Source organism: Conger conger, chromosome 9, assembly GCF_963514075.1.
Source record: "Conger conger chromosome 9, fConCon1.1, whole genome shotgun sequence".
Lineage (NCBI taxonomy): Eukaryota > Metazoa > Chordata > Actinopteri > Anguilliformes > Congridae > Conger > Conger conger.
Window position 1 is genome coordinate 6957523 of NC_083768.1, and position 23786 is coordinate 6981308.

The window sequence follows — 23786 nt, forward strand, 5'->3', positions numbered from 1 at the left end:
CGCACGTTTTACACCAGACGCTTTACAGAGTAGCAGAAACGGAATGGCAGAGGAGCAAAGACCAGACCTGAACCCCCCCCCCCCCCCCCCCCCCCCATAATAACAATTGTTTAACTTACCCGATGGGAAGAAATCTCAGGAGGAACCTGGCTATACAGGGGGAGGCCTGTCTTTTGCCGGTCGGCAAGGTGTAATGGTAGATAGATAGAACCGAAAGGTGTTAAATGTGCAATAGGTAAGATTTTTGTGTTAAACACATTGTTTACAAGACCATTGTAAATCCCTTCATGTCATTGAAGAAGGCTCACTGACATGTTGACTCACCCGCTGCCTGTGTTCATAGTCCTTAAATTTGGGTTTTAAAACATACAGTTGACAGCCCAACACGGTACCAAAACATTGTATAACTGTACAATAATTCAAGCTTATTGGTTGAAAATTGGTTTTCAACATCAGCCCGTTTACAAGAGAAGGGGGGGGGGGGGGAGGGATGAACAGTGTTGTGGTTTGAAGGTGTTTGTTGCTGCAATTCCTCTCTTGAACGTTAGAAGTCTGAAATGACCTATTGTACCTTTACGTAATCCAATATAGCAAATGCCGTAGGAGATGGTAAAATGACGGAAGTGAAAGCGCTCTTGGTCACTCTGTCTGCCCCTGCCCCTCAGAACCCAACCCACCGCAGTACTATGTTGGTGTGCCCATGGTGAGCAAGCCGGTCAACACCGCCACGCGACCTGGTGCAGTACATCCTGGCCAATCTCACCGGCACACGCGTCAACCTCACCCAGTCGGACTGCCAGAACCCCCGAAAACGTGGAGGGAGAGAGCAAGGAGGTGAGCTTTTACAGCGCACCCTATCGGCAAACTCTTACAGGCACTGCTGTACACTTTTACACACTGATGTACACTGTTACACACTGTTACAGCCACTGATGTACACTGTTACAGCCACTGATGTACACTGTTACAGCCACTGATGTACACTGTTACAGCCACTGATGTATACTGTTACACACTGTTACAGCCACTGATGCACACTGTTACACATTGTTACAGCCACTGATGTATACTGTTACACATTGTTACAGCCACTGATGCACACTGTTACACACTGTTACAGCCACTGATGTACACTGTTACACACTGTTACAGCCACTGATGTACACTGTTACACACTGTTACAGCCACTGATGTACACTGTTTACACACTGTTACAGCCACTGATGTACACTGTTACACACAGTTACAGCCACTGATGTACACTGTTACAAACGGTTACAGCCACTGCTGTACACTGTTACACACTGTTATACACTAGATTAGTAGACTGATCCAAACTATTACACAATGTTATTATACTTGCAGTCTCACAATCATTTACTTTATTAAATTTTACCTTTTTATTTTTAGACATTTTCATTGCTTTGTGTATATTTATCTTGTGCTTGTAGATTTTATTGGTCCCCTCCTTTATTGTTGAACAAGGGAGAAGTAAAAAAAACTAAGAATCTATCCTCTCTATCTCTTTCTCTATTTCTCTGTTTCTTCCTCTCCCCCACAGTTGTACTACTACTTTTGGATCCAGGGTCCCAGTTCCTGCCAACGGCACAGAGGAGGAGCCTTACTGTCTGCGTGCATCTGTGCGCCTGGTTAAGGCGCTCTCGCCCTGCTTTCGAGCTGCAGAACTACAGTTCCCATGAATATTCCACATGGACGGAGTCTCGGTGGAAACTCATCCGCGCGCGGGTTTTCCTGGTGGCCAGCCGAGAGCTGGAGGTAACTGAAAAAATGCTGCCAGGGCCCGGGTCTGTCAGTATTCAACGAGCAAACAATCCTCAGTCTTAATGTGCATGTAATTCCGTAAAACAAATGTTATTGAGATTTAAAAAGAGTCTTGGTTTTCCGTTTTGAATGTTAATTGTTTGGTTTTTGGAAAGAAGCCACCACTCACCACTCACATTTCTCTCTCCTCTCTCCTGCCCTCTTCCTTTCTCTCTCCTCTCCTTCCTCCTTCTCTCCGTCTCTCTCTCTGTTACCCTGCAGATGCTGACGCTGGGAGTGGCGTAGCCGTGTTGCTGGGGTCGCTCCTGGTGACGTACTTCATCAGCTCCAAGGGCTGACCTGCTCTTCAGCTCCAGCAGAGAGCCCGCTAGCGCCGCCTACTGACCCTTCTGCAGACACGCACCAGGGCGGAGACATGCAGATGATGTCACACTTAAGTGACAGCCACTATGGGACTGCTTAGAACTGGACAGGGTTTTTTTTTTTTTTTTTTTTTAACTTTGTTCAGGCTGTGATCTGAGGGTGCAGAGATGTTCATATTTCCTTGTATTCTTTTTTTTTTTTTTTTTTAAGAATCATGATTTGTTTACTGTACTTGGATTTTAGGCACTAGGTTTGATTTTGATTTTGGGTGTTGAAATTCAGTTTGATGTGAGATGAGTGTGTTTGTATGTCTGCCTGTATGTGTTTAAGTTTGTGTGTGTGTGTGTGTGTGTGTGTGTGTGTGTGTGTGTGTGTGTGTGTGTGTGTGTGTGTGTGTGTGTTGTGCGTGCGCGTGCGTGTGTGCGCGTCCGTGCACGTGCGTGTGTGTGTGTGTGTGCGTGTGTGTGTGTGAGAGAGAGATTGTGATGACGTGTCACAGCAGGTCTGATGGATGTTTTGAGCGACTGTGGGTAGATGTTTGTGTCTGTGATCGTTGTTTGTGATGTATGTCTGTGATCTCCGCGGTGTGCCCTTGGGCTGAAGGCATTAATAATGACTGCAGCACCAGAGATGACGTGTCACCGTGGTGCTCCGAGACCAGTCCCAGCCACAGAGTCGCATTGAGCATTACCGGCATTGAGCATTAGCATCATCAAACGTATCGTTGAGTTTTTAAATCTGTGGACGTGGTGGATTTGTGCAACGTTGGGGCGACGGGGACAGAAGCTGTAATTAAGAGGAGGGTGTTTGTGTTTGGGCTGTGACATGCTTTGGTACATCTCACTGGGGAAACCAGACGTGACTGTTGCCTTGGTAACTGAATAAATATGGCTTTCCAGTCATGTCTTTTGCGTTTGTCATACTTGTCTTCTTTGACAGAGAAGATGTGTGTTGTGTGGTGGGTTAGACACCCTGGTTAAAAAATATATACAAAAATATATAATGCATATATATATATATTATATCTATCTATCTATCAATTAATGTGGAAAGATGAGGGTGAGGATTGGCAAACCTAGCGCATGGTTTACTAAACCGAGTGTACAGATTGGTTTGGTACAACATTTGAGAAATCCATACTCATTTTTCAATCCGTGGGTTTGGTTTGCCTATATGTATTAACAAAAAAAGTTTTTTTTTTTATATATATACAGTACTGTGCAAAAGTTTGAGGCAGGTGTGAAGAAATGCCGTAAAGTAAGAATGCTTTCAAAAATAGAAATGTGAACACTCACTTTACATTTCAAAATCAGTATTTGGTGTGACCACCCTTTGCCTTCAAACCAGCATCAATTCTTCTAGGTACACTTGCATAAAGTCAGGCGTATAGATTTTGTTGGCATATAGTCAGGTGTGTGATTAACCAATTACACCAAACAGGAGCCAGTGATCATCAATTTAATATGTAGGTTGAAACGATCATTAACTGAAACAGAAACAGCTGTGTATGGGGGTTAAAACTGGGTGAGGAACAGCCAAACTCCACTTCCAAGGTGAGGTTGCTGAAGACAATTCAATGTCAGAAGTCATACACCATGGCCAGACTGAGCACGGCGACAAGACACTCCGTAGTTATACTGCGTCAGCAAGGTCTCTCCCAGGCAGACATTTCAAGGCAGACAGGGGTTTCCAGGTGCTGTCCAAGCTTCGTTGAGGACCGTCGACGCAGTGGTCGGTCAAGGAAACTTAGTGCAGCAGATGAAAGACATCATGTTTACTTCCCTTGCAATCAGAAGATGTCCAGTGGTGCCATCAGCTCAGAATTGGCAGAAACCAGTGGGACCCAGGTACACCCATCTACTGTGCAAAGAAGTCTGGTCAAAAGTGGTCTTCATGCAAGAATTGCGGCCAAAAAGCCAACGTGGAAACAAGGCCAAGCAACTCTACTATGCACGAAAACACAGGAAAAATGGCAGCAGGCTCTCTGGACTGATGACTGAAATTTGAAATATTTGGCTGTAGCAGAAGGCAGTTTGTTCGTCAAAGGGCAGGAGAGCAGTACAAGAATGAGTGTCTGCAGGCAACAATGAAGCATGGTGGAGGTTCCTTGCAAGTTTGGGGCTGCATTTCTGCAAATGGAGTTGGGGATTTGGTCAGAATTAATGGTCTCCTCAATGCAGAGAAGTACTGGCAGATACTTATCCGTCATGCAATACCATCAGGGAGGCTTCTGATTGGTCCCACATTTATTCTGCAGCAGGACAATGACCCCAAACATACAGCCAATGTCATTAAGAACTATCTTCAGCGTAAAGAAGAACAAGGGAGTCCTGGAAGTGATGATATGGCCCCCACAGAGCCCTGATCTCAACATCATCAAGTCTTCATGTAATCCCAGACAGAGACGGAAGCGTTTGAGGCTGCCTAAATTCACAGAAGAACTATGGCCAGTTCTCCAAGATGTTTGGAACAACCTACCTGCCGAGTTCCTTCAAAAACTGTGTGCAAGTATACCTAGAAGAATTGATGCTGTTTTGAAGGGTGGTCACACCAAATATTGATTTGATTAAGATTTTTCTTCTGTTGATTCACTTCTTCTGTTCATGCATTTTGTTAATTGATCAAAATAAAGTTAACATTTCTATTTCTGAAAGTATTCTTTTTTTTTTTTTAACATTTTTTATTTTAGGGCGCATTTACGTTACATCTCTTTAAAAAAATAATAATAATAATCATATTTTTAAACCTACGAGGGCTCCTTAGGTCAGTGTCCAGTGTGTATGTGGTGGGCCTAGTGTTCGGTCTCTGGTGTTGGGTTAGTGCTGTGTAAGTGTTAAGAGTGCAAGTGTAGTGTTTACCGGGCTCTACTAGAGGGCCGCACATATGCGGGTTGGCCAGGCACACAGCAGGCATCCTATTGAGTAGCCGAGGTGATAATGATCTGTGTTCCTTTCCTGTGAGATCCTAGTGGCGACTGCTGCGGACCCAGTGAAGATGGCCACCAGCTTTTGCTAACATGTGTTTTGTTTTTTTTTAGACTTTAGACGAGAGCTAACGTGAAGTGCTTTTGCGTGGCTACATCGAAATGTTGCGACCCCTAAATTGTTAGCGTTCAACTTAGCTTCGTCCTGACCTACATGTGAGGTCGGAGTGAGAATAGCGATTGGTAAAGTCTGTTTGACTTCAGTGATCTTAAATAGAACGTCGCTATAATGTTAGTTTAAAAAAATAAAATAAAATAAAAATTATATTTGGATAGGCTAGCAACGTTGTGTAGGCCTATGTTCATTTTGTAGGGGTGAGCTAAGGTTAGGGTTTATTGATTATATTGGCTAATCCAGGCTCCAGTTATGTATTTACACAAGATCAGCTTTTAACATTAGGCTATTATTCATTTATTATTCATTAGGCTAGTATTTATTTATTTTACTATTTATAAAATCCTATATAGAAACCGCATTTTAACAAAGTATTATAATTGGAGCGGAGCTTCAAACCTATGGGAGGAGCTAATATAATGTCCATATTTTGAAGCATAATGCTTTGTGCAAAAACTGTTCTGCATGACGTCATATACGTAGCCTATATGTATTGTCTTGTGGGAATCAGCGGGAAAGGCCTGCTTATATTCTTACTGTAAATAATTATGCATATTGTTTACTTACCATTTTGGTATCTACTGCCTTCTGATTAACGCCACCAATTTGAATGAAAAGAAAAATAATGTTTATTTAATTGTTTGTTTGTTTTTTAAACCAGTTTACAAGTTAAGCTTTGTTTTAAGAATTTGTTCTTGAGTAGGCTACATGGACTACTTTAATTTAGGGGGAAAATTTAAATAAAAGTGTAAAAAAACAAAAAAAACGAATACTCACCGGACGTCACGTCGGACGGGGAGAGGAACGAAAGCGATTTCGGAGGAAGAATTTTGAGGAAAGCAAATTCGGAGGCGGGGCGCTGGATCGATTGGGAGCGAGGAAAGAAAAGGAAAGGAAAGTGAATTATTTGAATGGGCCGAGTGGATCCAGGAGCGCGCTGTCGTGTGAAAGACTAAAAAGGGCGAGAAAACACAAACAAAAAAAACACAATATTTGAGAAAAGGTTGAAGGATCGTTTTAAACCGTTGGAGGAGTTGGATAACTAAGCGAAGTACAAAGAAACGCGGTGGGATTTTTTTTGTTTTCTCTTCCTAGAGGGAAAGGGACGGGCCACCTCGTCGTTTTGGCGACGAGGAAATCGGTCGTATGTCGACTGGAAGGATTATTCTATTGAAAAGCTGGTCGCGAATGGATTGAAAACATTTTCATCACATTCCTGGTTTCACGTCTTTAGTGAGATTCCGCAGGAATGCAGAGGTGATTTGGGGGTAAAACAGCGGGTAGAGAAGCGCTGAAATGGGCCAGCCAAACGAATGAGAATGGGAGTCGCTTGGGTTAATGGGACTTTGTTTTGAGAGGTAGGCTAGCTAACTGCTAATATAATTACTCGATTACTGTTGGCCTCAGCGTTCACCTTCTACCGACGGAAAGATTTTCTCCCTCAAGAACCAAACTAACGTTACATTCCTTTGGAAATCGGACACAGTCGCTTTACTGTGCGCGACGGTAACCGGTGAGTCCCTCCTGCCGACCCCATTGTTAGCAGTAGAGCGGGTTGAAAATGGGGTAAAGTTGCATGAGAAATTTAAATTTATGAATCAGACTGTCAGTGTTTCTGGATTGCCTGAACCGTTGTCTAATTAGGCTACGGTTCCTTTACACGTTTAAAGTCACAATCGTGTTGTTGCCTGGCCATTGTCCCTGCAGAACTGGAGTATTGTACGCAAGGCAGCTATTTAATTATTTATAATGGGGCTGTTGGTGTGTTTCGGTTTAAAATTACAGAACACAAACGCTCATTTAATTTAAGTAGGCTGACTTTTCTGAAATACTGAATTCGGTTTACGTGATGCACTAGCTAGCTAGTAGCATAGCTGCATTCTCAACTGGATCTGGGAATACCAGCTAACGTTAGCTCGCCATGTAATCTAGTAATTTGATGTGAACAACGAGCAACGTTATTTGGTCTAGTTGTGCGGGCTTGAACTGGATTGAATAGATTTTTTTTCTAAAGCAGCCTTAATTGAACTGCTAACGTTTTGTGTAACTAATGTGCAGTGTTATAAGGGCAAGCGTGCACACACGCACACAGACACACACACACACACACAACGTTGGTAATGTTACAGTAGCGTTGCTCCAGTGAATATAGCTGCTCTGTTTTACAGACCTGCTCAGTTTTTGTTTTTTTACAAACCATTGTAACTAAAATAACCCAACAGTTTAAGAGAAACTTTGTACGGAGATGTACTAACGGTAGCAGCAACCCCTTGTATCCACAAAATGCTGGAACAGGCTCGCGGGTGATCACGAAACATCTCAAGCAAAGTGAGAACAATGGATATCTATTGTGTTAAGCAATTACTACATTAATGTTTAATTCTTGCACTTTCAACTAAATTACACACTCGCACGTCAATCACAAGATATCTAATGACTGCCTTTTGAGCGCGTCTGCACCCCGACTGGGTGGCGAGAAGATGGGGGGGCTTATTGTTTCAGCTGCTTCTGTATTCCCAGCTAAACAAAAGGCCTCGAATCCTCGGCCCTATTTGCGCGGCGGAGGGCGCTCGGTTGCTCCATGGCCATGGGCCCGGGCAGTAGCCAGGCCACGGCCTGGATTGCGGCCTGCAAAAAATAAAATAAATAAAATAAAATAAAATATATAATCGGAACATTTTTTTGTTGTTGTTGGGGAAATTCACCTTGGTCTCTGTCAAGCACACATCCTCCAAAAAAAAAAAAAAACATGTACTGCTCCGAAACGATAAGGGTGTAAATTTTTTGGGTTTGTTTTTTGTTGGAGTTTTGCATTTGGTCACTTATTTGCCATTCAATTATCTTGAGTGTGTTTAATTTTAGGGCGCATTTGCGTTAAATCTCTCCAGTTCCAATATGCGTTTGGAACAGGCACCACTGGTAATTGAAAGCAAGTGAGTTCTACAACACTGACGCGTAGAATTTAGAAAAGCACAAAAGAAACCGCTTAGCCTGATGGCGTTTTGGTGAGCATTTACCGAGTCACTGTATGCAACGAACCCTAACCCGAGTCACTGTAGGTTACGGTAGCAGAACTTCAGCGAGGAGAATGTTATTGTTCAAAGAACAGTATGCTTCACTTGTGGAGTGTTCAGACATTGTTGCCTGTGCTATTTTTTTGAAGGTCTGGTCAGGTTGAACTTGAGTGAGTGTGAGTGTGTGTGTGTGGACATTGCGGTGTAAGCTTACAGTGCTGTATGAATGCAGCTAGGCAAAGTGGGTTAGGGAACAGAGAGAAGAATAAGTAACCCAATCTCACCTGCCCCACCTGTATGTACAGGTATCCAGGGCTGTGCACCTCGCTGTTAGACTCACACCTTTAATCCTTTACACTGTACCCACACAACATGTGCCCTACCTGCCCCCCCCACACACACACACACTCACACATTCTCTCACACACACACACACGCACACATGCACACACACACACACACACACACACACACACACACACATTCACACGCACACACACACACACATACACACACACACACTCACACATTCACACACTCACACCTTTAATCCTTTACACTGTACCTGCACAACATGCCCCATCTGCCCCCACACACTCACACATTCACACATTCACACACACACACACACACACACACACACACACACGCACACTCACACAATCACTCCCTCACACACACACACACACTCACACACTCACACATTCACACTCACACATTCACTCACTCACACACACACACACACACACACCTTTAATCCTTTACACTGTACCTGCACAACATGCCCTATCTGCCCCCACACACTCACACACACACACACACACACACACACACATTCACACACGCACACACACACATTCACTCACTCACTCACACACACACACACACTCACACACACACACACCTTTAATCCTTTACACTGTACCTGCACAACATGCCCTTCCTGCCGCTCGCGCACCTTTAATCATTTCCACCATACCTGCACAGCTTTACCTGCCTCTGTCCTCCACACCATCATGGCTCATTATGTACCTGAATGCACCAGTCTACACCTTATGCACCTCTGTATGAACCCTACACCATTACGCCTGTCGGCCAGTGTCCTGTTCAGTTGTGTGTGTGTGTGTGTGTGTGTCCTGTTCAGTAGTGTGTGTGTGTCCTGTTCAGTAGTGTTTGTGTGTGTCCTGTTCAGTAGTGTGTGTGTGTGTCCTGTTCAGTAGTGTGTGTGTCCTGTTCAGTAGTGTGTGTGTGTCCTGTTCAGTAGTGTGTGTGTGTTTGTGTGTCCTCTTCAGTAGTGTGTGTGTGTGTGTGTGTTTGTGTGTCCTGTTCAGTAGTGTGTGTGTGTCCTGTTCAGTAGTGTGTGTGTGTGTCCTGGTCAGTAGTGTGTGTGTGTGTGTGTGTGTGTGTGTGTGTGTGTGTGTGTGTGTGTGTGTGTGTGTGTGTGTGTGTGTGTGTGTGTGTGTGTGTGTGTGTGTGTGTGTGTGTGTGTGTGTGTGTGTGTGTGTGTGTGTGTGTGTGTGTCCTGTTCAGTAGTGTGTGTGTGTGTGTGTCCTGTTCAGTAGTGTGTGTGTGTGTGTGTCCTGGTCAGTAGTGTGTGTGTGCGTGTCCTGGTCAGTAGTGTGTGTGTGCGTGTCCTGGTCAGTAGTGTGTGAGTGTCCTGTTCAGTAGTGTGTGTGAGTGTCCTGTTCAGTAGTGTGTGTGAGTGTCCTGTTCAGTAGTGTGTGTGAGTGTCCTGTTCAGTAGTGTGTGTGAGTGTCCTGTTCAGTAGTGTGTGTGAGTGTCCTGTTCAGTAGTGTGTGAGTGTGTCCTGTTCAGTAGTGTGTGAGTGTGTCCTGTTCAGTAGTGTGTGAGTGTGTCCTGTTCAGTAGTTTGTGAGTGTGTCCTGTTCAGTAGTGTGTGAGTGTGTCCTGGTCAGTAGTGTGTGCGTGTGGGCAAGCTTTGGAAAGCTTGGTCACTTCGTGTCAGGATCTCTGTGAGGAGGTTAAAAATAGAAATGTCTTCAATTGAGTTTGTCACCTGATTTAAGGCTCAGAACAAGTTGGCCAGTGTCATATTCACTCACAAGACCCAACTAATTGCACCTTGTCTCACATGAACCCAAAAGCGCATGCACTTGCATCTCACTCTCACACTCTCACACTCTCACACTCTCTCACTCACAAAAATAGATGTTTTCTCCAGTAGGCTCTCTTTAGTGAAGACCCCACCCCCCCCTCCTACCCGCTAATGCAAAGGGGTGAGAAGGGGGAGGGTGTCAGAAGGTCAGATCACCATGGAAACTGCCAACCCCAAACCCTTCCACCCATGCACCCTCTTTCATCGCCATGGCAGCCGCAGGACCCCCGTTACCGGGGAGACTGTAGGAGAACATGAGGGAATGTTAGCGGGGAGAGCAGAAATGTTTTCTTTTTTGTGTGTGTGTGTGTGTGTGTGTGTGTGTGTGTAAAATGGCAGATCCCAGATAGAGCTACCATTATGCTTGCTGCTTGATGGGCTAATGGCCCCTCTCCTCCCCTCTGCTCTCTTCCTCTCCTCCTCCTCCTCCTCCTCCTCTTTCAGACCTCCTCCTGCCACCTCCAGCACCCCCTCCCTCTCTCCTTCTCCTCACCCTCTCCTCCGGCCTCCAAGATAGATTCCCTCAGGAGTAAGGTCGATCTGCTGAAGCTCCCGCTCGCCCTCTCTGCCAAGTCCCTCTCGCAGCGGAAGAGCCAGCAGGGCGGCGCCAGGGAGCCAGGCAACGGGGGAGGGGCCAGGAAGCCCCGCCCAGCCAGCCGCCCGGGGGAGAGAGACATGGACACCGAGTCGCAGTACAGCGGCTACTCCTACAAGAGCTCGCACTCGCATAGCTCCCGCAAGCACAGGTACTCTCACGCTGCTCAAACGCTACTCAAACGCTACTCAAACGCTACTCAAACACTGCTGAAACGCTGCTCAAATGCTGCTCACTCGCTGCTGAAACGCTGCACACACGCTGCACACACGCTACACACACGCTACACACACGCTGCTCACTCGCTGCTGAAAAGCTGCTGAAAAGCTGCTGAAACGCTGCTGAAACGCTGCTGAAACGCTGCTTAAACGCTGCTTAAACGCTGCTGAAACGCTGCTGAAACGCTTCTAGAGACTGCTGTGTGTGAAAATCCCAGATCAGCAGTTTCTGAGATTCTGAAACCACCCTGTCTGGCACCAACAATCATTCCACGGTCAAAGTCACTTGGTTCACATCTGACATTTGGTCTGAAAAACAGCTGAGTCCCTTGACCACGTCCGCATGCTTTTATGCATTTAGTTGCTGCCACATGATTGGCTGATTTAAATATTTGCATTGACAAGCTGGTGTACAGGTCTACCTAATAATGTGCACACTGAGTGTATACACTATCCACGCTATATACACACACACTTTCCAAACTCAAAGTAGGTTGCAGTGCTCATTTTTCTTCCTATGTTGAGGGAGAGTGGCTTGTGACGTTATCCCCGTGTGCTCTGGCACAGGGAATCCAGGAGAGGGCAGTGTTGAGTCAGGGATACAGTATAGTGCTAAGTTGAGCGTGTTTTTCAAAAGGGTGCAATTTACATTGGGGTGTTGGTGTGGCCAGGGCGGGTGTGGGGGTAGTGGGGGGGGGGGGGGGGGTTGCAACCCCCTCCCAGTATTACAAAACCGATAATGTAGCATGTGTGTGAGAGATTATTTTACATAGTAAAGATGGGGATTTCATGATGTGATTGGGATATACTGATCAGTAATGCTGAAAGCCTTTGCTTCTCTCAGCATAGATTAATATGACTCAAAATCCGTGATGTAGGTGACTAGGAGTATTTGATGGCGGTAAGTTAACCCTGCTGTGTGTTGGCACAGCGAGGGCTGTACTAAGTTAACCCTGCTGTGTTTTGGCACAGCGAGGGCTGTACTAAGTTAGCCCTGTTTTTTTGGCGTAGGGGCAGGAGGGACCGGCATCGCTCCAAGAGCCGAGATGGCAGCAGCAGCAGAGGGGACAAATCCGTCACCATCCAGGCCCCCGGGGAACCCCTGCTGGACAACGAGAGCACCCGCGGGGACGACAGGGTGGGTGCCCCAAAACCCCGTCCTACTCCACACCTTTCCCTCGGTCTCCTTCACTGTGCCCCAACTCTGTCTCTGAACCTCAACTCACACATTCTTCAATGTTATCTGTATATCTGTATCTGAATTGTCTCTCCCTTCTCTCTCTCTCTCTCTCTCTCTCTCTCTCTCTCTCTCTCTCTCTCTCTCTCTCTCTCTCTCTCTCTCTCTCTCTCTCTTTCTCTCTCTCTTCTCTCTCTCTCTCTCTTCCCCCTCTTTCTCTTCCCCCCCCTCCCTCTCTCTCTTTCTTCCCCCCTCTCTCTCCCCTCTCTCTCTCTTCCCCCCCCCCTCTCTCTCTCCCCCTCTCTCCCTCTCCCTCTCTCTCTCTCCCCCCCCCCCCCCTCCCTCCCTCTCCCTCCGCGCGCGCAGGACGACAACTGGGGCGAGACCACCACGGTGGTGACGGGCACGTCGGAGCACAGCGTGTCGAACGAGGACCTGACGCGCGTCTCCAAGGAGCTGGAGGAGTCGTCGCCGCTGGCGTGCCGGCGCTGGGCGGGGCCGGTGGCGAGCGGCTGCCTGGGCCTGTTCGCCATGGCGACGCCGCTGGCCTTCCTGCTGCTGCCGCAGCTGCTGTGGCGGGACCGGCTGGACCCCTGCGGCACGCCGTGCGAGGGCCTGTACGTGTCGCTGGCCTTCAAGCTGCTGGTGCTGCTCATCTCGTCCTGGGCGCTGTTCCTGCGGCCGCCGCGCGCCACGCTGCCCCGCGTCTTCGTCTTCCGCTCGCTGCTCATGGTGCTGGTGTTCCTGTTCGTGGCCTCGTACTGGCTGTTCTACGGCGTGCGCGTGCTGGAGCCGCGGGAGAAGGACTACCGCGGCATCGTGGACTACGCCGCCTCGCTGGTGGACGCGCTGCTGTTCATCCAGTACCTGGCGCTGGTGCTGCTGGAGGTCCGGCACCTGCAGCCCGCCTTCTGCCTGAAGGTGCTGCGCACCACCGACGGGGCCAGCCGCTTCTACAACCTGGGCCACCTCAGGTAGGCCAGCCGCTTCTACAACCTGGGCCCATCGTGTTGGAGCACTGCTAGTGATGATGATGATGATGTGTGTGTAGCATACAGTGAGCTGCAGTCTGGGTGTTGGAGCAGTACTCGTGATGATGATGATGATGATGATGATGGTGGTGGTGTGTGTGTAGCATACAGAGAGCTGCAGTCTGGGTGTTGGAGCAGTACTGCAGTGATGATGATGATGATGAGGATGATGATGATGGTGGTGGTGGTGGTGGTGGTGTGTGTGTAGCATACAGAGAGCTGCAGTCTGGGTGTTGGAGCAGTACTACAGTGACTTTCCTGTCTACAATCCGGCCCTGCTCAACCTGCCCAAGTCCATCCTCTCCAAGAAGATGTCTGGCTTCAAAGTCTACTCCCTCGGTGAAGGTAGGTCTCTTTCTCCCTCTCTCTTTCTCTCCCTCCCCCTTTCTTACTCTCCTTTTTCTCTCTTCCTTTCTGTTTTCCTCCTTCTTCCCCCCCCCCCCCCAACCTCTCTCCTGAATACTTCTTTCCTTTTTCTCACGTGTCCTCCCTTCTTTTTAAGGGACTGAGCTGCTGGTAGGTCGATTTTGATTTGCCGTGTTTGCCCCGATCGGTTGATTTTGTATTATTATTATTATTATTATTATTGTTGTTGCAGAGAACAGCACCAATAACTCCACGGCCCAGTCGCGGGCCATGATCGCGGCCGCCGCCCGTCGCCGTGACAACTCCCACAACGAGCTGTACTACGAGGAGGCGGAGATGGAGCGCCGGGTTCGGAAACGCAAGGCCAGGTGAGCGCGCGCGGAGAACGTCGACCGCCGAGAGCGGGCGGCCGTGTGGAGAGCCGCGGGGGGTGTGGCTGCTCTTGTTTTTTTCGCCTTAAACGGTCAAGAGAGGAATTGGAATGACAAACGCCCTCAAACCACAGCGCTGTTTATGCCTCCCCCGCTGGAAATCTCTTGTGATGTTGAAACCAGCTAACCTATGAGTCAAGTTTGTTTGAATTAACTCCCATCTCCTTTGAACTCACTATTTGGCTTGAATGTGACCATCAGGGTACAAGTGGGTGGGTCACCGTGAGTGGGGTGTACCCAGCTTTTTTTGTGAGTTCCAGCCTCAGTGTGTCTGTGCCAGGATCCATCTTATGCTACTCACATGGAAGACCATTGCTCCTCCGGTCCTAGTGGTGCCATTACATTACATTACAAGGCATTTAGCAGACGCTCTTATCCAGAGCGACGTACAACGAAGTGCAGATCAAACGCAAGTACAAGGGCGAAGAGGACCTGAGAGGACAGTACAGTTCTGAGTCCTAGTGTAACCATACAGATATAATCGGAACCCTTGAAGAATTCGCTAGCATACCACAAACTAGCATACCACAGTTGGCAGCTAGCATACCCCAAGTACAACAATACAATAACTAACACAAAAAACGACATCTATACAACTAAGTGCCATTACAGTCTATGGCATATATAAGGCTAATCATGGTGGTGAGTTAGGGAGGGAAAGGTGCAGCCTGAAGAGATGAGTCTTCAGTCTGCGCTTGAAAGAGGCCAGAGACTCTGCCTTTCTGACATCCACCGGGAGGTCATTCCACCACCGTGGGACCAGGACAGACAGCAGTCGTGAGCGGGAAGTGCAGGTGGCAGTAGAGAGAACATGAGCATGGTGGTGGCAGTTGTAATTGCTCCTCCCAGGCTGGTGGTGGCGGTAGTAAAGACGGTATCTACACTACTGGACATAAGCAGGATGCTATTGATGGTGGCGGTTGTAATTGCTCCTCCCAGGCTGGTGGTGGCGGTAGAGGAGGCCTTCACACACATAAAGCGTCTGCAGGAGGACGAGCCGGCGGCGTCTTCGCCCAAGAGCGCGCGGGAGATCATGGACCCGCGGGAGGCGGCTCAGGCCATATTCGCGCCCATGGCCCGCGCCATGCAGAAGTACCTGCGCACAACCCGCCAACAGCCCTACCACAGCATGGAGAGCATCCTCACACACCTGCAGTTCTGCATCACACACAACATGACCCCCAAGGTGAGACGCGCACACACACACACACACACACACACACACACACACACACACAGCCCTACCACAGCATGGAGAGCATCCTCACACACCTGCAGTTCTGCATCACACACAACATGACCCCCAAGGTGAGACGCACACACACACACACACACACACACACAGCCCTACCACACAAACGCATGTAAACATACATGTCTGCCATGTTGAGCAACACGCATATACTCACACTCTCTCACACACACACACACACACACACACACTCACACACACTCACACACACTCACACACACTCACACACACACACACACACACACGATTCTGCATCCAGCATATGAACTCCCGCTCTTCCTCCTCCTATCTCCCTCTCAGGCGTTTCTAGAGCGTTACTTGGCTCCGGGCCCGACGCTGCAGTACCAGCGGGAGAACAGCAGGGGGCGAGAGTGGACGCTGGTGAGTGAGGAGCCGGTGACCTCCGCCCTCCGCCAGGGCCTGGTCTTCTCCCTGCGCCGCCTGGACTTCGCGCTGGTCGTCACGGTGATGCCCATCCCCTTCCTGCGTCTTGGTGAGGAGTTCATCGACCCCAAGAGCCACAAGTTTGTGATGCGTCTGCAGTCGGAAACCTCTGTGTGACGCAACCTCCCCGCCCTCTGAAGTGTGCAAGCCCCAAACCCTTCCCCCGGGAACCGTCAAACCGCTCAGAGGAGTTCCACGTGCAAACCCCTCATCACATTGACCAACCAAGTTGGGACATCAGCATTTTTAACCAATCAGTAGTCGGGACTGTGAAGTAATGAGTAATTGGTGACCAATCACTGGCCTGCTTTTTTTTTTTTGGTTGGTTGAGGACTAGGTCAGCTGATCACTAAATGGAAACCCACTGGAACCATAAGCACTCATCCCCCAAACCCACTGTAACCCCCTCACGACCACACCCATCCATGCCCAAGCCACACCCAACGCCTGTTCCTTACCCCCCTGAAACCACCCCGCCTCCCTGTCTCGTCTCTCCGTATTACCAGTTTAACAGCTCGCGCCTTAATCACATTCACAACCGTGTTGCCAAATACTGCCCCCTGACAGGCACAGGTGTATGAAGGCTCTTTAGTGTGTTCTGATTTCATTTTTTATTTTTTTATTTTTATTAATCTGCCAAATTTGGACCTATGGAGGGAGGTGGTTTACAGACACTGCAGATGTTCTGCAAATGTTTTCTCAATGTTTTTCCAGAGAAATGTACCGTTAACCCCAGACTGGCGGGAGCTGTGGAATGGGGACTCTCGCGGCATAGTGTGTGTAGATGTAGCTAAGTCGTCGACAGATGAAGACCTGATTTTTATTTTTTATTTTTCTTCTGCATGGACGCCTGACTGCCGGGGGTGTCTTCCCTTCCACTTCCTGCCAAATTGAGCACCATTCCAAGATGCCTCATATGACCACTGTACCATTTCTCAGCTGGTCACTTGACTACCACGTCCATTTTAAGGGCTAGCAACTCTGTACCCTGAACTACGCACAGCAGGACCCCACCAGAACCCAGACTGGCTACTTCATTCACTCGACCAACTGCCCCTGACTGGCGACTTCACTCACTCGACCAACTGCCCCTGACTGGCTACTTCACTCACTCGACCAACTGCCCCTGACTGGCTGCTTCACTCACTCGACCAACTGCCCCTGACTGGCTACTTCATTCACTCGACCAACTGCCCCTCACTGGCGACTTCACTCACTCGACCAACTGCCCCTGACTGGCTGCTTCACTCACTCGACCAACTGCCCCTGACTGGCTGCTTCACTCACTCGACCAACTGCCCCTGACTGGCTACTTCATTCACTCGACCAACTGCCCCTCACTGGCGACTTCACTCACTCGACCAACTGCCCCTGACTGGCTGCTTCACTCACTCGACCAACTGCCCCTGACTGGCTACTTCATTCACTCGACCAACTGCCCCTGACTGGCTACTTCACTCACTCACAGCTGCTGACCGACTGATTCATTCTTTAGTCTCTGGCTGCGTCTCAGACCAGAGGCAGTTGCCTTGATGCCTCGTCGCCTTGCTGCCTTGACTGGTGACCGTCCTTCGAAGGTGTCTTCGGGGGGGAATGGGGCGGCACGCAAGGACACGCACTTTGAAGGCAGGAGGTCATCACCCGAAGGTTACCTGATGTGTGGTAACGGGCGAGTTGTGGCTAGTCTGGTGAAAGCTCAACGAGGCTTAAACCCATTAAATGCGTTACTCTGCTGTATTAAATAATTCAAATGCATTTAAAAAAAGATATATATATATCACTACGAAGCAGCTCTGTACAGTCATGCTGGTCAGCTCCTCTGCAGTTCTGTGCGGGCTCTGTTGCCATTTGTTTTTTTTTTAACGGGATGTAAGAATCCTGAGGTTAATCGCAAGGACGTATGGGGTATCCTTCCCCGTGGAGGATGCAAATGAAGGCACCGTGGAAGGCATCATTTTTGCCCCGTAGGACTGCAATCAATGCCTTCCTGCCTTAGAAAACTGCATTTCAAACTGCAAACTGACTCACAGCCACTGACTGGCTGATTCACTCACAAGCACTGACTGACTTGATTCATTCATAAACTGTCTTGCTGGCTGATGCACTCACTTGACTGACTCATTTATTACCCATCACTGACTGACTGGCTGATTCACTCACAAGCACTGACTGACTGATTCATTCAAAAACTGTCTTGCTGGCTGATGCACTCACTTGACTGACTCATTTATTATCCATCACTGACTGGCTGATTCACTCACTGACTGACTCATTTATTATCCATCACTGACTGGCTGATTCACTCACTGGCTTGCTTAATTTATTAACAGTGACTGACTGACAGATTCGCTCTGACCGACTCACTCTGCTTGACACCCTCGCTGGTTCAATAACCGATTAACTCACTGACTCGATTGTTCGCGTACGGATCTTCCTGGATCTTCTGTCCTTGAATGTAATCACTCGGGATTTTTTTTTTTTTTTTTTTTACTGGCCAAGTCCGTGCCCCGGGGCCACAGACAGACGGGCGGCCCGGCCGGGATGTGTGTCGCGGAAACCAACACGGGCGCCGACCGTCGTCTCCGCCCGGCGGTCTGGTGTCCGTAGCGCTAGGATGGGCCGACGCGCGCTCCGTGTTTGTACCCGGCGCTGCCAACCGAAAACCGAACCAGCTCTGCCAAGACCGCTGATGCGGGATCGGTTTTTCCTCCGTCCCTGCCTTCCTGCGCGGCTGGGCGCTGATCCGGGATCGGTGGGGGGTGGGGGGGGGTGGTCAAAGTCGCAGCCCTGTTCAGTTCTACGCAAGGTTTGTCTTGAAAGCACTCGCGTGCTTAGTGGTACCGTTTCTCGTCACATGACCTTTTGACGCCACATGTGACATGGGTGACCGTGCACAGCAATGTCTTTCTGGTCATGTGACTGGGGCCTGTGTGTCATTTCTACTATGGTCATGTGACCACTGCAGGTGAAAGATTGTGGCTGCCTGTTCTTCTTTCTGCCAAAGGTGTCTGTGCTTTCTGGCAGCTCTGAGCCACTGTACGTTTCTCTTGTGTAATGAAACAAAGAACTGAATTGTTTTTGTATAAATACATTAGGTTGTTCAAAATAACAAAAAGGCAAAACAAAAAAAAAAAACGAATAGTTTTGTCTGACGTTTATAATGCATGCTGGGCTTTGTTACATTTGTGCTTTCATTTGTTTTGTTTTTTTATAACGCAGGAGTTTTGATGTGATATTAAACCTTTTATTTTTTTTCTTATTTTTTTTATTTTTTTTTATTTTTTTTTTACTTTGAGAGAGCCTGTGGTTGTGAGGAGATTTGTAGACTTCTGTTTGGTGTGAGTATGCTTTTTATAATTCTAGAACTAAAGTGTTGGATTGTTTTTTTTTTTTGTTTTTTTTCTTATTTTAAATTTGTTTTATTTTTTCTTTGTAATAAATAAACCATTTTTTTCTGTGGCCTGCTGCTTCCACTGTGTTTATTTTAAGTCGTGTGGTTTTTAGACACGGTGTGGGTGCGTCACTCTCACTCTCACTCTCACTCGCTCCGTCCTTCTCGTCATGAGCGTGTCATTTACCCCCCTTCAGGGCTCCATGGCAACGACAGAAACGGCGACCTCAATGCTGTCGGGAAGACATCGGTAAATGGCTGGCATTTATATAGCGCCTTTATCCAAAGCGCTGTACAATTGATGCTTCTCATTCACCCATTCATACACGCGCTCAGGCACTGACGGTGACTGGCTGCCGTGCAAGGCACCGACCAGCTCGTCAGGAGCATTTGGGGGGTTAGGTGTCTTGCTCAGGGACACTTTGACACAGCCCGGGCAGGGGATCGAACCGGCAACCAGACGACTGCTCTCACTGCCTGAGCCATGTCGCCACCACGGTTGCGGATCGGATCAACGGTCTTTTATGTCAAAATCGTTTACATTCATTTACAATCGCTTTTCAGCGAATGTTGGCCACAGATCAAAACAAACTAATTTAAAAAACAAGTCCCTTCCCCTTTTAATTCCCAAGTGCAATTTTCAGGCTCAAAGAACTCGTTATTCTTCTTCACAGAGGCCGATCATCCTAAATGTGTGACCCCCCCTTCCCAACCTAACCGTAAACCTGAACCCAGTTGGTCAAACGTGTTACTGTAGCAGGCACGGCCCTATTGAGCGATGCGCGGCTAGCTTTAGCATTGTACAGGGGCACGTGGGTTGGCTTGGATGATGGCATTTTTGGCTTTTGCTGGTCGAGTGGTTGCCCGCAGGTGCACCTGTTAGGTGCTTACATTACTAGCAGGAGACAATCCTCCTCTGCAGCAATGCAGGGTTGAGGGCCTTGCTCAAGGGCCCAATGGCTGTGCAGATCTTATTGTGGCTACACCAGGGATCGAGTTGCGGTGTGATTGGAGGCACCACTTCCCCCCCACCAGAGGAGAGTGCACTGCAAGAGCTAAACTGTGAGCATGATGGGGTGTGCGCCAAAAACTGTTGATATGAATGCTAAACTGTGAGCATGTTGGCGTGTGCGCCAAAAAAAACCTCCCCTGGAGCAGCAAGGAGTGTTTGGTTGCCTCAGCAGGTTGATTATATGTCTCTTGTGCAAAATTCCTGATGAGCACTGCGTTACGAGAACCTGCTGTTGACCCTTTGTTGCGACACAACACTGAAACACTGGGGGAGGGGGGGAGAGGGGGGGGGAGGTGCTGGCCAAGCGCTACCAACGCACTACCGAGCCCCTTCATCCAGATACTTCAGAGATCCATAGTCACACGTGCACTGGGTGAGGTGTTTCGTTAGGTTTGACAGCTCTGGAGTTACTGCACCCTAGGTCCGAATTGGAGGTCCGAGAAGTCGACGTGTCACTCGCGGCGTGCGAGGGCCATTATTATCTGTTGACAGCTTGCCTTTTGGGCGCTGAGACAGGAAGTTGCGCTTCCGCTTTCTGCAAGGGTTTTTTTTTTTTTCATTTTATTTTTAAAGTAAACCCTTTGTCTGCAGTCCGTCCAACGCACAGACCGCTGAGCTCTGTGAAGCCCCAGCTCTGCAAAAGCCACCAAACGTCATCTGCACTCCGAAGAACTGCGACAGCCACAGACTCAGTGCTCACACGATACAAACACACACGCACACACACACACACACACACACACACTCAGACCTACTAGTTCACACATACGCAGACAAACACACATTAACTCAGACCGACTGAGTTAATGTGACCCTCACACACACACACACACACACACACACACAAACGCACAAACTCAGACCTGCTCCTTCACACACAAGCCCAGGTATCTCACACACACATACACACACACACACACACACGCACACACTGTTGTAGTGAAGGAAGCAGTTGTGGGCGATAAAGAAGCTCTGTCATTTCTGCTAAGCTGATTTTGCACCATGTCCTCTTCCCTGTTTGCAGCTCTTTTGGGTAAGTGCGGAGACCGACTCAATCTCTCCCTCTTTCCCTTTCTCTCGTTCTCTGTCCCTTCCTCCTCTTTTACCTGAACAACCTGTTCTTGGCCAGGTTGTTCCCCTTTTTATGGTTGTACTCTGGTTTTGTCAGATTTTGAAACATGATCTAATCAAGAAAATGTTCTATATCTGACAATGATCGAAATATGTGAAATGGTTGCATTTGAAATGGTTTCTAAAGTTTTCATACAAGAGCTTGAACATGAATTCCAGGTGTGTATGTGATCGAAAGAAAACCTGAACTTGTAATGGTACAGAGTTTTAAAATTTTAAAACAGGATTTCTTTGTGTATCATTTTTTAACTGTGTGTGTGTGTGTATGTATGTACAGTCAGGTCCATAACTATTGGGACATCGACACAATTCTCTTCTTTTTGGCTCTATACACCACCACAATGGATTTGAAATGAAACAAACAAGATATGCTTTAACTGCAGACTTTCAGCTTCAGGTGAACGGTGTAGGAATTACAACAGTTTCTATATGTGCCTCCCACTTTTTAAGGGACCAAAAGTAATGGGACAATTGGCTGCTCAGCTTTTCCATGGCCAGGTGTGTGTTATTCCCTCATTATCTCATTTACAAGGAGCAGATACAAAGTCTAGAGTGTGCTATTTGCATTTGGAATCTGTTGCTGTCAACTCTCAATATGAGATCCAAAGAGCTGTCACTATCAGTGAAGCAAGCCATCATTAGGCTGAAAAATCAAAACAAACCCATCAGAGAGATAGCAAAAACGTTAGGTGTGCCCAATTCAACTGTTTGGAACGTTCTTAAAAAGAAAGAACGCACTGGTGAGCTCAGCAACACCAAAAGTCCTGGAAGACCACGGAAAACAACTGTGGTGGATGACCGAAGAATTCTTTCCCTGGTGAAGAAAAACCCCTTCACAACAGTTGGCCTGCCATGTATGGCTGCCAATGGAACTGGTTCCCTTGTATTTATTGATGATGTGGCTGCTGACAAAAGCAGCATGATGAATTCTGAAGTGTTTTGGGCAATATTATCTGCTCATATTCAGCCAAATGCTTCAGAACTGGGTGATCACAAAAAATATTGATTTGATTCAGTTTTTAACTATTCTGCCAAATGGCTAAAATGTAATGTAAACTGTATAGTACGTTTATTTAGGACCTTACATTGAATTATTTTTGAAATAATCGTATCTGTACAGAATGTTATACAGGTGCCTAAGACTTTGGAACTTTGTTACTTTTAAAAAAGATGATTACTAAGGCCCAGACCCAGGTGACTTACTCTTTAGGGCTTCAGTGAGTCAGGTGAGTATGATTCCAGGGCTGAACTTTTCATTCTGAAGTAACTCCATGCCTTCTAAAGTATCCAACTGCAGTGGCTGTTCTGTCTGCTACTAACAATCGTGGGTTCCTGGAAACGGTTGTGCAATGATTTCAGACTAAAGATGGTGGATTTCCACCACAGCCAGAAAGAATGGGGAAAAATTCCAAAAGTGAGAATTGAAAGACTAGCTACAGGAAGCGTTTACAAGCTGTCCTAGTTGCCTGAGGAGGAGTTACTACTAACTGACAGGGTTCCCAAACTTTTGCACAAGGCCTTTTTCATTTTTTGTTATTATTTTGAAACTTAAAAAAAAGAAAGATAAAAAAAGTCAGGTTGGCTTCTGTTCGCTTAGATATTAATTGTGAAAGGCTTTTAGACCCAGGGGTGCCCACATTTTTGCACACTACTGTAATAGGGTTGTTGCTGTGCATACATCTCCTCACAGTCACTGGTCTACATAGATGTAGGAAAAAAGTGAGATGGTCAGTTGAGTCATCCATCACTATATTCTCGTGAAGTTGACGAGTTCATACAGTGGTGTGAAAAAGTGTTTGCCCCCTTCCTGATTTCTTATTTTTTTGCATGTTTGTCACACTTACATGTTTCATGAGAAAGAAAATAATTGAGATCTATCAGTCTGGAAAAGGTTATAAAGCCATTTCTAAAGCTTTGCACAAATGGCGAAAACATGGAACAGTGGTGAACCTTCCCAGGAGTGGCCAGCCGACCAAAATTACCCCAAGAGCGCAGCGACGACTCATCCAAGAGGTCACAAAAGACCCCACAACAACATCCAAAGAACTGCAGGCCTCACTTGCCTCAGTTAAGGTCAGTGTTCATGACTCCGCCATAAGAAAGAGACTGGGCAAAAATGGCCTGCATGGCAGAGTTCCAAGACGAAAACCACTGCTGAGCAAAAAGAACATTAAGGCTCGTCTCAATTTTGCCAGAAAACATCTTGATGATCCCCAAGACTTTTGGGAAAATACTCTGTGGTCTGACGAGACAAAAGCTGAACTCTTTGGAAGGTGTGTGTCCCATTACATCTGGCGTAAAAGTAACACCGCATTTCAGAAAAAGAACATCATACCAACAGTAAAATATGGTGGTGGTAGTGTGAT

At 47.5% G+C, this 23786-nt stretch overlaps 2 protein-coding genes across 2 annotated transcripts in view; both read left to right on the forward strand.

The window, feature by feature from the left end:
• Window positions 1–3047, forward strand: part of ncstn (nicastrin) — a 9311-nt gene extending 6264 nt beyond the window's left edge. Inside the window, 9 exon segments of the mRNA XM_061254420.1 lie at window positions 666–733; window positions 735–812; window positions 814–834; window positions 1562–1597; window positions 1599–1664; window positions 1666–1776; window positions 2044–2056; window positions 2059–2114; window positions 2116–3047. Coding sequence (XP_061110404.1) covers window positions 666–733; window positions 735–812; window positions 814–834; window positions 1562–1597; window positions 1599–1664; window positions 1666–1776; window positions 2044–2056; window positions 2059–2114; window positions 2116–2166 — 500 coding nt within the window. The 3' untranslated portion in view covers window positions 2167–3047.
• A 3057-nt stretch (window positions 3048–6104) lies between these two features.
• Window positions 6105–18661, forward strand: vangl2 (VANGL planar cell polarity protein 2). Its single transcript, XM_061254785.1, has 8 exons — window positions 6105–6756; window positions 10817–11118; window positions 12197–12323; window positions 12729–13336; window positions 13602–13738; window positions 13992–14127; window positions 15130–15376; window positions 15743–18661. Exons 2-8 carry the CDS (start codon window positions 11048–11050, stop codon window positions 16001–16003), a joined length of 1587 nt encoding a protein of 528 aa, XP_061110769.1. The 5' UTR covers window positions 6105–6756; window positions 10817–11047; the 3' UTR covers window positions 16004–18661.
• The last annotated feature ends 5125 nt before the right edge of the window (window positions 18662–23786 follow it).